Consider the following 15,253-nt stretch of genomic DNA (forward strand, 5'->3'; position numbering starts at 1 on the left):
TCGACTGAATCAATCTGCTGAATAAATATTTTGTTGCGTAAATATTTTCGCAGCATGTCTAAACGACCTTCAGAAGAGATATATTTCTTTCTTTTCAAACGAATTTGGTTTTCTATAAATATAAGCCAACCTTATCCTATACTGACATGCATACGGCATTGAGAAATGGTCGGCTCTATGAAGCGGACCCCAGACATTTGTATTACCTTCTATGAAGTCTTAGAAATATTCTTTCCATTTCCGATTGAAATTCAAAATTTCGTAATAAGAAGAACAACCGTCACTTTTCCGGATATTCATATCTGGTATTTTTGACAAAACATACTTCGCAAACAAAAATCTTTATTCTCCAAGTGACAAGTTTTAAGCAATTGAAATGTGACGCACTCAATCAAATCAATAGGTACAAACATATGCCTGGATCTTTCATTGCTGTAAATGCGAAATATCTGTAAAATCGCTGACTACCGGTCTGATTCGCTGCGATTTAATTTTCGATCGGACAAGCTAAAGGCGTTTCATTACTTTCGATTCCAAGCATATTGAAGCAACGATTTCCACCGGCTTTAAATCAGCACCAACCGTGTTGATACCGTTCTGCTGTTAGTGTGGTGATTGGACCAAACATGACAGAAGATCGAATTCTAAGAAAATCAATTAACAACATTTCCGAAACCCTAATTAAAAGCGTTCAAATCAATTTTCTATCGTTTTTTTTTTCATTCCAATTAAAACCGTTAAATTTTGCGAAAAAAGATTTTCTTGACTTAAATACATTCGAATAAAATTCATTTAAAAAAATGAATAAAATCTTGTGCAAATTGACTTAGATAATTTAATGATATCAATTAATACTAAAAGTTTCGAAATGATAGATATCATAACTGAATCATCAGCTCACTGTTTGCTCATTAAAATGCATGTCAAGAACAAGTAGCAGAATTCCGAAAACATTCTTCATATGGTTCATGGACGACGAAAATAAAGTAACGTGAAAATTAAATAATTGTTGATATGATTCGCATGAAAAGTAAAGAATCTCAAGCTCAATTGGTGTGTGCATAAGCGTTAGTCCACGCATATACACATACACATACAACGAATGTTCATGTTACATCAACCATAGTAGACGTTTGTTACTGTAAATGTCGTCAACACAAACCACACGAATCCATGCATTATGAAATTGATACACACGAAAAAGCATGGAAGAAATGAAAAACAAGAAAAAGAAGAAGAAGAAGAACTAACCGCCTAACGGAACTCAGGTACACCATGTAAATATTTAACGTGATCATTTGCATAAATGATATTAAACACTGGTTAGCGATGGCGACGACGATGGCGATGGCGATGGCGATGGCGATGGCGATGGCGATGGCGATGATTGATTCAGAACGAGGAACCGTAAAACGAAGCAGCTAATGTGACAAAGAAGAAGAATAAGACGACGAAACGGGCGACACAAGTAATGAGGATCGTTCGTATTCTTGTGTCTTTCGCTCGCCATTAAAATAGGTCGCTAAGTATTGCTTGCGCATTTTATAATGCTCTCGAAATATATGAGCACAAGAACATATAGCCATAACAGCATGAACAAAAACAACAAAAAATGTGGCAGAAAAACAAGAAATTATTGACTATGGCAGAGCAAAGACGAAAAAAAGAGAGATTTCGACGCTTGAGCAAATCTAAATCAACAAACCGCGACAACAACGAGCAAAATAAAGAAACAAAAAAGATTAAGTAAATATGGAACGTTTACCGTTCTGGAATAAAGATTAGGATTGAACAAAAGAATGTACTAATTGAATTGGTTGCTGATGAAACTGACGTGTCACTTAAACCGTAAATTGGTGGTTATTAATTGGTAATTTGCCGAAATACACGTAATTTACTTAGAAGAAATACTCAATCAATTTTCGAATACCATCGTGAAATTCCACATAACAAGGATGTTCAGTGTTCACAGTTTTTTTTGGACATACAGCTGTGTCCGTGTGTTTATGTCTGTGTGTATGTGTGACTCTGACGCTAAACGAACCGGTAAAGTGGAATTCTTAAGTGGGTCACAATCGGAGCCAGCCAACTCATATGCTTTGTATCATTCACATTGAACACGATTGATACGTATTCAAAGCTATGCTGACTCAACGGAATACTCCATTTCAAATCCTGTTTTTTTTCCAATCACTCATTCGAAATAATTTCGAGTTTATAAACTGATCTCAATAGCAAATGATTAAAAGAAATGAAATGAAATGAAAAATATACGGCAATCGTAAAAAGCAACAAACAGCTTTATGGATGAAATGCGTATACGTAGCAGGTTTATAGAGCCAATCTTTTTTCTTCTTCATAAATACGCAAATTGATAAGCGGATTTCTTAGCTGAAAATAAAATATAATCGAATGAATTTCTTCTAGAAATATGTTCTCCATTTGAGACATTCTTAAAATAGAATTCATGGCTGATATCCAAAGTTCGACGTTGAAAATACGTGATATTCAAGCGCATATCAATGATGATGGGCCATATCATCAATGTTCGAAACGAAATTTGAAATGATAATCGTGTCGGCATGATTTAAATCCATTAAATATGATTGTTCCACGTGTGCCACTCACCAGCCATCATCGGAATAGAGCGATGCATTTTAAATAGAACAACGTGAAAAGTCAATTCAAGCTTTATCGCAATGTCCAATGCACGATGTGCATTGTGCACGAACTGACAATATTTTAGCTTTGATTTCATCGACGTGTATTTTTCTGCTCATTGGATTAAGAACAGATTCTGTTTTTCACCTTGAATGAAATCCAATAACGAACGAAAATAGATGAAATGAGCACGGTGTGCACGCCAAGTTCTAATTGTTATGAAGTTTGTCGGACAATGCAGATATGTTGTAATTCTTCTAGTAAATTCCGAAATAAAAGAAAAAGAACAAAAAAGAAACTGTACACAAACTGTTGCTTTCTTTTTTGTTGTGATTTCTGTTGTTGCTGTAAAGTGTTACTTAGCCGCCGAACCAAAACACCAAATGATCTCAAGTGTGTAGAACCTGAGCGGTTCCGTATTAAAGAATAAATCGTTTATTGAACTCTTTGCGCTGTATCGCACACAAGCACGCACGCAAGCGCACACACACACACACAGGCAAACACACGCCTCTGTTTTGGGGCATACACACGAGCCGGACGGCACGACAAGAATACAGAGCGATACCAACACGATAGAATCCAAAGAGTGGTGAAGATTCAAACTCCATATATTCTTCCGTACACATGCACACGTCATCGATGGCAATGTTAACGATCAACACACTCGCTCCATCTAAGCCTTCTTTCTTCTTTCACATTGTTCCATCGAAAAGAACAACTCTTGGTCTTCGTCGTCTTCATTCTCTTTCTTCTTTCTTCTTTCTTTTTTCATTTCTTCGTCGTAGTCGTCGTCATCATCGTCATTTTCTACACGAAGCGATCTCTCACACAGTACTGTTATAGTCATTATGACTGCAATATTATTCAGAACAGTGGAAACGGTCAACCTGTGTAGACGTATATTTTTCGGTAGTTTTTCAATTTTGTTCGTACATTTTGGGTGTGTTGTGTAATTCGGGTTCATTCGATTTGGTGTGATATTCTTATTGCGGTCGTTATTTCGGTGATCATACCGCAGTTGAAGAGAATCTACCGCACGAAAATGAACTAGCACATTCTACATTGATCTACTTCAGTTGGAAATTGTAAAAAATTTTAGTCAATAAATTGTTTTTATTCTATAAACCAGTTGTACTGTAATTGTAGAAAAGGCAAGAAGAAAAAACGAGAAAAAAAGATTCCATTGAACCAGCATAGTGAAATAATTAGTTGAAGAAAAAATAAATTCAAAAATGATTTGTAAAGTGAAACATGTAACATTTGTAATATTGAATCTGTGTGTTATCTATGCAAATTCGCATACAGCACAAAAGACCAATAATAAAGTTGACGATTCAAATCCATTCCTCGATATTGCCACATCATTTTTGCAAGAAACCTTCGCCAATCAACAAGGTGGTCGAGGCGGTGGCAACGGCATCGGTGGCACTGGAATCGCTGGCATCGCACAATTGATTGGCAGTTTAGTTCAACAAGATGGTTCCAAATCGAATGGCGGTGGTATTGGTGCGGCTCAAATTTTAACCGGACTCAGTCAATTGATGAATGCCAATGGTGGTGACAATGGCGGCGGTGGATCAGGATTTGATCCATCGATCATTGGAAATGTTATTGAAATGTTTACGGCAGCTGGTGACAATTCGGACGATGATGACGATCAACCGCAAGCAAAACGCCGAAAACGATCAAATAGTGGTCAAGATGGTGGAATCGGCATTGATACTATTTTGAATATTGCGTCTGCATTCATGGGTAACACAAACAATGTTGACAGTCATGCTGATAAATCAAATGAAGGCTTAATGAGCCTATTGCCAATGGCCATTCAAGCGATTAACTCATTTAATGGGCCGGCGGGTGAAAAAGTTCATGCAAAACACAAGGATCATCAATGGGTTTTGCCACCATTTTTGGAGCGAATCCACGTTTTGTGGGACCATTTCTCAAATTCGGAACTTGCTGAAGCACTCTGGGAGAAATCGGGTGTCAATCAAATATTCAAAGTGAGTGTCAAATTAGAAGTACCAACGAAAACGGCAGAAAATCGAACAAAACAAAAATTGCAAATCATTCATAACTTTATTCACGTTTAGGGTTTCACGGGTCGTGATGGCAAATTAGACTATGATAAACTCTTCAATTCACTACACAATCAAGCATTCCGACGAAGATGGCTGAAAGCCACCACACTCTATCTGTCCGATTGGGTTAACTATATTGCTGAGCCAGAAGTGTACAAACGGTAAGTGTAATTATTTAATACATCAACACATGGAATTGGAAAAAAAAAACAACAACCATAGTATCATACCATTGACCTTGAAAAAAATCGCTCATCGCCTGAGAACATTTGAGTAAATTTATTATTTTGCTGCTCGAAATACGTTCTATGTCACAAAATGTTGACAGGTATTATAGATAATATATAGGGCTAGATTTGCAATAAATTTACACGTGAAGCGATTTTTGGGTCGATATGGTAATGAGCCGGAGTCTGATTGAAGGCCATGCCAATTTATGACTGACATGTATTGGATTCTCTCTCTCGTGACACATTTTTGTTTGTTTTTTTCTTTCTTTCTGAAAGCAATTAGAAGAAATGCACTTTGGTTATTATGCATTATTCTGTTTCATGTGCATGGACTGTATAATTAACTAAAGCGGCGCCAAACAACCATTAGACAACTTTCTAGCAATAGACATGCTCTTTGTAATTTATGTTCAATGATAAAAATATGTGTGTGTGTGTGTGTTGTGTTTTTTTTCACCATTTTACCGTTGCGATTTATGTTCCGTTTGCGGTTGTTTCATCTGCTCATTCTTTTCATCGATCGCGTTGCGTACGAAAGCTGGGTAAAATGAGCAAATGAAAATACATACGGAGTATAATTGACTAGCAAACATTGTATACTTTCCATTGAATGCTGAATTATTTCTATTTTTTTAATTAACGATTTCGAATTGACTTTGCATTTTATGTTTATCTCTCTCTCTCTCTCTTTCAATTTGTTTCTATTTTTCTCAATCGTTTTCAATCAAATCAATGAAATAAAATCGTTCTTTTTTCTTCGTGTTTTTTTTTTCTTCACTTGCGCAGATACTTTACCACCGCTCAACTGATGATTAATGGATTTTTAACAGCACAAGGAATTCCACCGCATGCACTGTTTGATCCACATCGTCCAAGCGAAAGTTTGGCCAATTTATTTGATTTTATTGCACGTGAACATTTGCATACGAAAATATCGACAATCGTTTATGTGAAACCAGCTGTGACATACGTGAGGGATTTGGTGAAATTGGGAAAAGCCCGCGGTTTGCTACAGAAATTCAATGCAACGGAACTCAGTGACAAACTAACGGACACCGTTAATCTTGAGGTATATTCAAAAAAACAGAAAAGAACGAAGAATTATATTCGACTATCTAACCACTTAGTTAAACACAGTGGTGCTTAAATCAATACATTAACACACGCATGCGTACACATATATGCGCTTGTACTCTCATTCTAAGCCAAGTTATGAGAGCACAAAGAGGTAGAATAACAAAAAGAAAAACCTAAACCTGTTAATGCTTTTTTATTAGGTTATCGAACCAGTTTTGAAAGTTCATCGTGCCTATCGATTTGCATCTCGTTCACCACAATGTGATAAATATGTATTGTGTGAAGTTAACTCACATGATCCCAATGAAACACTCGGTTTGGCTGGTTTCAAAGCGGGCATCACAAAATTCAGTAGTATGGCAGCCGCTTGGTTCATTGGAAGCGAAACCGGCACGCCTTTCTGGACCCTATTCAGCGTTATTTCGGATCCATATGATTGCAAGGTAAGTTTTTTCCATGTTTTTTTCCATTGATTTAGGCTATTTTACCGATTTTCTATTATATTCATTGATTTATTTTCTTTCAATTAAAGCGACGCTATCCAGTTGACTGTTCTGGTTTCCATGAAGGCGAAGCGAAAGTAACAACAGAATATATCCATAATGAACTATAAGATGAACACAAATTTAACCCAATAAATCAATAAAAAGAATCCATTTTAATTAAAAATGAGTTGGACACCTACTCCATTACAACAATACGCAGAAAAAAAAGAACAACAAGAGAAAAAAAAGTTTACAAAAATATCGGGAAAAAATTCTGGAGAAGAAATTGATTTTGAGAGAAATTTTTTTGTTGATATTTATGACAAACGCACACAACCCATGGTCTATTCACTTTCTATTCAACATGCGAGTACACGAAATGTGCCTCTAATATAGGAAATTGAAATTAAGCATGAACGTCGAATCTAACACCACATCTGCAATGTGTGTTGTTGCCGTAATTCTTCGAATCTATATTATAAATTTTGTCATTGTGTGATAAGCCTGTATAATTGTAAAATTTAGTTCAAGTTTCTATATTTAAAAAAAAACAACAGAAAATGAGAGAAAAGAAAAATGATGAAAATAATTTCAAATTGAGCAAGAAATCTGTTTTTGTTTCAATGTATATATATATATATATAAAGGTAAATAATCTTAATATAGCTGATAAAAAAAACAACAAAACCAATTTTGTGTTTTACACTGTGTTCATTCGAATTCATGGGCTACCCAAGGAACAATTGTTAACGCAAATACATCCATTACCAAGCGTATGTAAACGGTTGAATTTGGGCCCGCATTTGGGTGTAGTTTCAGTCATTTTTAACGTCACAATGGAAGTAGAAAAAGAGCAGTAAAAACAAATCAATTAGAATGATATAAAAACGATTATGAATCAATATTCAATATGCTAATAAATAGTGATACTCACCTACAGGAATTATCCTGTACTCTACCTACATCTATATAGACTATAGAATATAGATAGCCATCGATATCTGGTATCGATGATGTCTGGGAGACTAAGACCTCAACCAACTACAAATAACATACTGTTACATAAATTCTTTTGAAAAATAAAACATAAATTGCGGCTCCATTGATATTAATGAATGTTGAAGTTGACTCGGAATCGAGTTGGATACACGAGGTGTTGACGTGTGAACGCATCATGCAGCCGATGTCCAAAGAGTTCGCAATGCCCTGAAACAAAGAGAAAAAAAACACACACACATTACTATTGCATCAATTTTAATTCAATGAGTAACATACCTCTGTACAAGATCAATTTTGCAGCCGAAATGTCACGTTGCCAAACTGTCTTCAGTACTGGAGAGTCGTCAACAGGGTCTTCGGGCACATATTCATCTGTGTACTCGATGATACCGAGTTCAGCGTCGTGAATGATTACACCTCTGCGCTCTTCAACATTGTCATCCATACCGTTTGCCGCGTTTTGTTGCCAGTTTTTACGGTAGCAAATCACCTTAGACACAAAACCACGGGGTTGATTTGGATTCTGCACTGCTGCTTGTCGCATCGCTCGTCGCTCTGATCGTAACTTCCGCTTGCTCTTTGCCGCTACAATTTTCTCTGGTAGCTTCATTCCATCAGGCCAATCATCTTGATCGGGCATACACCATTCACACACCTTGACACGATCGTTCAATGTACTCAATGGAAACGGTTCGAAACATCTGGCACACAATCGTGATGATCTGGCTTCGTTCACAAATCGTATGACATTGCCTTCCATTTTCTTGAAACTCTTCACCAATTTCCGCACGCCCGGGCATCGAACGTGTTTCTTGATCTGTATTGGTGAATTTGCAGCTGGTTGGGAAGCTCCAATGTTAATGATGCATCGTTTGCGATTTGTCTGTTGAGCAACAACAAAAACATTCAATTTTTTCCAAAGAAACAAAAATTCAATCGTAAATTCTTACCAGCATTGCGGCCACCTTGTCACTGATTCGATTGGACTCGATGTAATGATCAAAACTTAAACGTGTGTACTTTTTGGTTGTGTACACTGCAATGGCTTTCTTCATGATGGTCAATCGATGCCGTATGTAGTCACGCCAATTGCTTCCTTTTGGTGATGGCATTCGGTCATATCGCGCTCGGTTGTTTCGATCACTCTCTTCGAACTGCCCAAAGGCACGAGTCCATCGCTCTCTCTTTTCTTTACGCACTCCTTCTTCGGTCCCATAATGATACTTCTTGCTGTTGATTGTGAAGTTCATCTGTGAGATGGAAACAAAAATCGAACAATAAAAATTAAACAATGAAATGGATTCACATGACACAATCACAATAGAATGCATTCAATCGCTAACATACCTCTTTGCCATTATGAATTCGCTCTTTGTCATTATTAATCCGTCGCCTAACGGTTGCATTCCACGTCTTCATGCCCCAATCAATGCCCAATTCATAGACATAGAAGCCATCCGAGTACCGTTTACGCACCAAACCATCTTCCACTAACTTGTCGACTACGGTTTTCTTCACTGAGTACAGAATCGATGCCGATACACCATCGCTGAGAATATGTTCGAATTTTTTGTTTGCTTTCAACACTCGATTGATTTTCTCCATGTTAAAAATCATATTGAAATAATACGCTTGATTTGATTTTGACGTGACGTGGCCCACTGTATGTTGCCGACCATATTCATCACGCGGAATGGTACCGGTTTCGCACATCATACGATACAAAACATCAGCGTCTATTCTCACTGCCTTTCGCGTGTGATGACAGATTGGGATGACCACCAAATTCTTGATGTTTGGCAACGCAATGACTTGCACGATGTTGTCGTGGTGTTGTTCAACCCAGTTGAGGTGCGTTTCGATTTCCGATTGCATGATCAACCACATTGGCAATGATGAAAACCATGTATCTTCGTCTTTGGTGAATTTGGCGATATCATCGTCAGCTGGTCCACGAATGTCTCGAACGTAACGCAACAATCGATCTCGTTTGGCCAAGCGATTAGCATCACCTCTTGTTGCGTCATATCGTTTGATTGCCCATGACACTGCATTTGCCACATCTCGTTCATCGTATGTGTCCGGTAGGCCACGAATCCGGTTAGTGTAGTTCTGTCTGAATGCCTTCAATCTCAAGAAATACCGCAATCGTTTCTGTGCATGTGTATCCAAATTCGTCTTCACATTACGGCCATATTGTTGGAACAAATATTTCATCAAGTTGCCGAAGTAATCATTGTTTGGCCATGCGGAGCGATTCTCGATGTCCACATTCTCAAAGCAATGCCGGAACCATGGATCCATAATGAAATCGTCTTCCTTGTAGCGCCGCAACACAGCATAGAAGCAATTTTCGATGATGTGCATTCCATCGCCATCGTCGAAATATTCCCAATTGCCGGTGATGATGGCCTGTTCAGTGGCAGCTCTGACTTTGTTGAGGAATAGAAGCGACGCCAATTCAGATATTTCGGTGCATTTTATGCTGGTTTTTGTGATCCATGGCAGAATACGATCACGATATTCCGGTCGAACAATACTAGTGGCGGCCAACTTGATTGCAAAGTATGCTTTCTCCTCCTTTTGCTTGCCATCTTCAACTTTCCGCGGTTTCGACCTATTGCCACGAATGGCATGTGCCCCAATCCTTTTTCTGCCCATTATTGAACCCTGAAAAAATAGAATGAAAACACAAAAATTACTTAAGAACGCACTAGAAATGATTTTTTGTTGCTTCTAAATTACTTAATTTGAACGAAAAACGAAAAAAAAACAATCACTGTAAATCGAACAGTATTCACAACAAATGACTTGCCTTTCCAAATGTTCAGATCAATGTGAATGTGCAACCGGCATCAGTTTGACACATCAAGCTGAATTTGGTTGTGACACGAACACCGCACACCGTGATAAAATATCGAAACGCTCACGATATTTCGACAGCAGATTTCTTCCACAGGCTACGGATCAAAACTGTAAACAAACAAAAAAACACACAACAATCGATGGTTTGTTGATTTCGAAAATCACATGCACACGGTGGTATTGTTTGGTTCGATCACTCGTTCGATGTCACAACGATAACAATTCAAATGACTTACCCTTTTTCCCTTTTGCTGGCTGTTCAATATGAATTTAGTCGAACGAAGCAAAGATTCATATTTCATGACATGGTGAAATTGTGAACGGCGGTTTGTTTACAATAACAAACTTCAAAATGAACCAACACTAATAGCGGGAATATTCACTACATTAGTTTTGCCTGCCATCTCTGGACAATTTAAAACGTAATCGTTGAAAATCAGAAGAAATGAATTTGAAAATATACTCTCACCATTTAGTTCATTCTCTTTGGATCAATACATGAACAAAAACATGAACAATTTAAATCATAGAATTTTATACTATTTTTGTGAACACTATTAATTGATACATAATTCTTTTCTCTTTAATTTAAAATCTAACATTTTCTCGTTCCCAATATTCATACAGTTGGTTTACACTGAAATTTCAGTCGATTTTGACGGAAAAAAAGTCTGAAAACGTTACATCTTTTAACGTTAAAAATGACTAAATTGCGTTACATGAATGTTTCATGGGCTACATTAGCAGATTGATTGAAAATGATGAAAATATTGGGCTGAAAGCGAACTGGGACAAGCACGATTAATTCTTTTTTATGTTTTTGCAGACCCAGTCCATTCCTTCCTGTGAATATTTGGTGAAAATAAAATCAGTGTTCCATGAGTGTGCAAATTGTATTGAATAAAGAAAAAAAAATTAATGCCATTTGTACCTTAATTCCAGTCCCTTCGAGAGCGGAACACTCTTGAATTTGCCATGTACGATCTTTCAATTTCACCAAACCAATGGCTTCAGCCACCTCCGACACTTTCAGTACGTTCTGTAAGTCTTGCTTGTTCGCAAATATCATGATTGGCACATCGTTTAACTTTTCATCAGCAAGCAATTCGGAAAATTCATTCCCAGTCTCAGCTAATCGCTTTCGATCGCTACAGTCAATCACATAAATCAGTGCATCCGTATTTTCAAAATAATTTTTCCAATATGGACGAATTTTACTTTGGCCACCTTTTGTTTTAGGATTGAAACCCAAAGAGAAATGAGAGAAAATTTGTCATATTTTAGTCTTATTTCAGAAATTGCATTCAAATGATATTCATTTACCGATATCCCAGAAATTTATCTTGAAACCATCGGCGGCAACGGATTTTATATTGAATCCAGCCGTTGGTGTGACTTGTGTCACTTCTTCAGATGCCAACTGCTTGAGCAGCGTGGTTTTGCCCGAATTATCCAATCCCAAGAGCAATATTCGAACTTCTTTTTCTGGTGCTGATCGCAATTTTCTCAACAATGATAGCAAACCCTGCAAAACGATACCAAATTCAAATGATTCAAGTGGTCGTGGTCGAACGACATCAAGCCAAATACTTTGTGGTTTAAGTATTTGTATTTAATGGTACGGTGTTACCCGCTGCGTAAATTGTTCGCTGTCATCTTAAAGGCGAACCAATGAATGTGTCAATGTCATGAACGTGTTTACTCTTTTCAAATAATAAACAATACAAAGATTCGACTGTTGTTTCTTTTGAGCACATCAACACCCAAAAGTTACTATAGAAACCAATTCGCAAACATTTATCGATACAAAATTTTACGGTATGCGAACCATTAAATTTATTATTTCAATTGAAAATTCACCGTTCAATTTTGTCATTTCCATTTGTAATTTATTTAGCATTTACCTACTTACCATTCTTTTAAAATACAGTACGTGTATCGATTCTATTGAATCCCAATGAATTTCGCAATTTGAGAAATATAGTTTGATTTTATTTCTATTTTGCTCTTCAGCGCACACAACTATTTTCGACCGCTTTCGCCCTATATTCACAGCAAACTGTCAATCATCAGTAAAACTATCCAATTGGTGTAATTCAGCTCATGACAGCCATTTACCTGTTACCATGACCACGTTGAATATATATTTTGCAGGATTTAACGGTTTTGGACAGTTGAAAAATCTACCCAAAGTCGTCACATCGCTTGAAGGTTGAATTGCCGCTTTCGTTGTAATTTTTTTTAAACATTTTTATCAAATGATTTTTTTTTTTCAGAACTAAAATTGGACTCATTGACAGCGACGAAAAAAACACTTATAAAATGTTTGTGGAATTATTGTGCGTACGCAAACGGTAGTGATGTATATATTTGCGGTTTTTTGAATGGGGAAACTTTTCAGGAAAGACGTTTTCCGTTTGAATATCCAATCCAAGATGTTGCTTGCACGGACCGATTTTGCCTTGTTCTGCTCAGTATTGGCACTGTGTATAAGATCGATTGTCAAACATTTAAAGTGACTGAAATTAATTCGACGATAATACAACGATCATCGCACAGCAATGAGATGAGCACAAGCAAAATATTTGGCAAATTCAGCGCACAACTGGAAAATGATCTGAATGAAAGCAAAGACGAATTTATCACACATATCACGGCCGGACGATCACTTTCCGTTGTTATAACTAATAAAAATAATGTCTACAATATGCCGTTGAAGATTTACACATTTCCAGCGCATGTTAAAATCAAAAAAGTGTGCTGTGGAAATGAGCACTGCCTCATTTTAACCACCAATGGAGATCTGTATGCCTTCGGTAGTTCTTCGTATGTGGAATGTCTCATTTTTTTTTTTTGTAAATGTATTTATGATTGATTTATAACTTGATTTTCTTTCCAATTTTCCTATTAGACGTGGTCAACTCGGTTTGGGTGGCCTGGAATCAGAAGATGAGCCGGTTTTGATCGAAGCATTGGCAGGAATAAAAGTGACTAAAATTTTTCTCATTGAAACTTGTTAAATATTTTTCCCATTTTTTTTTATTGTATTTTTCTCGTCAATTTCAGGTAATCGATGTGGCGACTGGAGGCTGGCATAGTGTAGCTGTATCAGCATTTAACGACTTATATGTCTGGGGATGGAATGTGAATGGTCAGCTTGGTTTACCATTGTTCCAAACATTCGAAGCAATGCAACCGAATGGAGAGAGAAGAGTTGAACGTCAAAAATGTTCGACGGTATTTGCTTCGCCAGTGATTGTTGATTTGCCGAAGGAAAGTTCTGAATCCATCGACAATGACAGCATTTCAGAGAATCAGTACCACCCAGTTGCGGTGAGTGCAGGCACTCGGCACACCATTGTCAAGATTGATGACGGCTCGCTAATGGCAAGCGGCTGGAATAAATACGGCCAACTTGCAAATGACAAACTTGATGCTGACTGTGATCAATTCCATATTATCAACACTAATGTATCAAAGGCTGATGAAGTTATCTGCGGTGATTGGTCGACATTTGTTATTTCAAAGGATTAATAACGAAGATAATGTCACAATCGAAACAAACTAGTCAATAAAAAGGAAATTGGAAATGAAGTGGGATTGAAAGATCTCACAATTTAATATATCATTAGTATTTTATTTTGTATAGTAAATACTGATCCACTCCAAATTCACATTATAAATATATTACAATTAGTGTAGTATTTACCTCTTTGAAGATACATACATTAGACTTTATTTGTTTTTGTTTTTTTTTAGTTGGGATAAATACGGTCTAATACAATTGTTTGCTGTCTCCTCATCATGTGTGTGATTTTCAATCGAAATGAATGCATTCGATTGATGCACTCTTATGTGTCGTTAATCCACTAGCGTCTTCTTTTCTTTTTTTTATTTTCTTTTTTTTTCTCTTGTAAATGCCATTTTAAATATGCATACAGTTTAAGTCTTCATTTGATTAATGATTTGTGGTTCTTTTTGTTGTTGTTATTGTGTAAGTTTGATTGATTTTCAGAAAATGTTATGGTAGCTTTTTGGTGTAATAGTTTTGTTAATGTTTTTTTTTTCTTTCATTTTTAGATTGTGAGTTTGTGTGTGTGTGTGTGTGTGTATATATATATTTTGAATATGCGCATGTTAGTTGGTTTTTTGTTGCTGTCATTTCGAAATTGGCTCGGTAGCGAGATGAATCTACCGACGAAGCGAGCTCATAATAAAAAACCAAATAATATTTATGTTCGATTATTATCAGTTACCGCGTTGATTTTATTTGTATTCTATGCTTGCACAAAGATACGAATTTTTTCTTTATCTGTTACAACAAAGCGGATATATTTAATTTTCATTTTTCTCTCAATATGTGGTTTTTCTATTAATACCATATAAACGAAAATGATACGTTCGAAAATCAAAACGAAACATAATTGTTACCACTGCCAAATGCAAATAAATTCACATCCCATTAATGTCGTTAGTCTCTAGTGAACGCAATATTTTTTTGTTCTTGTTCTTGTTCTTGTTGTTGTTAATTTTCTATCTCATTTACAATTTAATGCACATTTATTTCATGAATGATTTTATGTTTTTTTTTGGTTTCGGTTTGTTTTACTTCATTCTCCCGCGTTTCCAGTTAAATAGCTAAAAAAAAATTCAATATTTCAAAATGGTTGAACCGTCGATTACCTAATTTACTGCAGACACCATGTTCATTCGCTTCCATAATAATAAGATCATCAGATAGCCAAAGAATGTTTGTCCAAAAATCCAATTCAACATTTTAAAAAGTGTATAAAAATATGTTTTTTATGTTTTTTTTTCTTTACTTTTTTCCATCATTTTTAGAATTTTTTTT

At 36.3% G+C, this 15,253-nt stretch overlaps 4 protein-coding genes across 5 annotated transcripts; 2 read left to right on the forward strand and 2 right to left on the reverse strand.

The window, feature by feature from the left end:
- Positions 1-3,491: 3,491 nt before the first annotated feature.
- Positions 3,492-6,721, forward strand: LOC129577939 (uncharacterized). Its single transcript, XM_055465799.1, has 5 exons — positions 3,492-4,667; positions 4,758-4,906; positions 5,762-6,044; positions 6,253-6,495; positions 6,585-6,721. The coding sequence occupies exons 1-5, from the start codon at positions 3,897-3,899 to the stop codon at positions 6,663-6,665; spliced, it is 1,527 nt and encodes a 508-aa protein (XP_055321774.1). The 5' UTR covers positions 3,492-3,896; the 3' UTR covers positions 6,666-6,721.
- Positions 6,722-7,123: 402 nt separating this feature from the next.
- LOC129577938 (uncharacterized) lies at positions 7,124-11,126 on the reverse strand. The gene is made up of 7 exons (XM_055465798.1): positions 10,638-11,126; positions 10,352-10,509; positions 8,884-10,206; positions 8,487-8,786; positions 7,813-8,419; positions 7,472-7,743; positions 7,124-7,265 (listed from the first exon to the last, which is right to left on the reverse strand). The coding sequence occupies exons 3-6, from the start codon at positions 10,195-10,197 to the stop codon at positions 7,646-7,648; spliced, it is 2,319 nt and encodes a 772-aa protein (XP_055321773.1). The 5' UTR covers positions 10,198-10,206; positions 10,352-10,509; positions 10,638-11,126; the 3' UTR covers positions 7,124-7,265; positions 7,472-7,645.
- A 2-nt stretch (positions 11,127-11,128) lies between these two features.
- Positions 11,129-12,441, reverse strand: LOC129577941 (ADP-ribosylation factor-like protein 3). The gene is made up of 4 exons (XM_055465804.1): positions 12,314-12,441; positions 11,725-11,926; positions 11,333-11,628; positions 11,129-11,244 (listed from the first exon to the last, which is right to left on the reverse strand). Exons 1-4 carry the CDS (start codon positions 12,314-12,316, stop codon positions 11,203-11,205), a joined length of 543 nt encoding a protein of 180 aa, XP_055321779.1. The 5' UTR covers positions 12,317-12,441; the 3' UTR covers positions 11,129-11,202.
- LOC129577940 (probable E3 ubiquitin-protein ligase HERC3) lies at positions 11,951-14,022 on the forward strand. Of its 2 annotated transcripts, none has more exons than XM_055465803.1 (5): positions 11,951-12,219; positions 12,415-12,612; positions 12,678-13,206; positions 13,313-13,388; positions 13,468-14,022. In XM_055465803.1, the coding sequence occupies exons 2-5, from the start codon at positions 12,528-12,530 to the stop codon at positions 13,933-13,935; spliced, it is 1,158 nt and encodes a 385-aa protein (XP_055321778.1). In that variant the 5' UTR covers positions 11,951-12,219; positions 12,415-12,527; the 3' UTR covers positions 13,936-14,022. The 2 variants fall into 2 exon arrangements, with proteins under 2 accessions (XP_055321778.1, XP_055321777.1); XM_055465802.1 differs by having other exon boundaries at positions 11,952-12,219; positions 12,678-13,227.
- The last annotated feature ends 1,231 nt before the right edge of the window (positions 14,023-15,253 follow it).

Source organism: Sitodiplosis mosellana, unplaced genomic scaffold, assembly GCF_009176505.1.
Source record: "Sitodiplosis mosellana isolate CC-2019 unplaced genomic scaffold, AAFC_SMos_1.0 Smas_scaffold_6226, whole genome shotgun sequence".
Lineage (NCBI taxonomy): Eukaryota > Metazoa > Arthropoda > Insecta > Diptera > Cecidomyiidae > Sitodiplosis > Sitodiplosis mosellana.

Excerpts from the sequence above, each read along its gene's own strand:
- LOC129577939 (XM_055465799.1), top strand. The coding sequence starts at position 3,897 with ATGATTTGTAAAGTGAAACATGTAACATTTGTAATATTGAATCTGTGT. Across the intron at positions 4,668-4,757 it reads GTGTCAATCAAATATTCAAA|GGTTTCACGGGTCGTGATGG; the intron begins GTGAGTGTCAAA and ends ATTCACGTTTAG. Across the intron at positions 4,907-5,761 it reads GAGCCAGAAGTGTACAAACG|ATACTTTACCACCGCTCAAC; the intron begins GTAAGTGTAATT and ends TCACTTGCGCAG.
- LOC129577938 (XM_055465798.1), bottom strand. The coding sequence starts at position 10,197 with ATGGGCAGAAAAAGGATTGGGGCACATGCCATTCGTGGCAATAGGTCG. Across the intron at positions 8,787-8,883 it reads GAATTCATAATGGCAAAGAG|ATGAACTTCACAATCAACAG; the intron begins GTATGTTAGCGA and ends TCCATCTCACAG. Across the intron at positions 7,744-7,812 it reads AAAATTGATCTTGTACAGAG|GGCATTGCGAACTCTTTGGA; the intron begins GTATGTTACTCA and ends TCTTTGTTTCAG.
- LOC129577941 (XM_055465804.1), bottom strand. Across the intron at positions 11,629-11,724 it reads GATAAATTTCTGGGATATCG|GTGGCCAAAGTAAAATTCGT; the intron begins GTAAATGAATAT and ends CTAAAACAAAAG. Across the intron at positions 11,245-11,332 it reads TCGAAGGGACTGGAATTAAG|GAAGGAATGGACTGGGTCTG; the intron begins GTACAAATGGCA and ends AAATATTCACAG.
- LOC129577940 (XM_055465802.1), top strand. The coding sequence starts at position 12,528 with ATGACCACGTTGAATATATATTTTGCAGGATTTAACGGTTTTGGACAG. Across the intron at positions 12,613-12,677 it reads AGTCGTCACATCGCTTGAAG|AACTAAAATTGGACTCATTG; the intron begins GTTGAATTGCCG and ends TTTTTTTTTCAG. Across the intron at positions 13,389-13,467 it reads AAGCATTGGCAGGAATAAAA|GTAATCGATGTGGCGACTGG; the intron begins GTGACTAAAATT and ends CGTCAATTTCAG.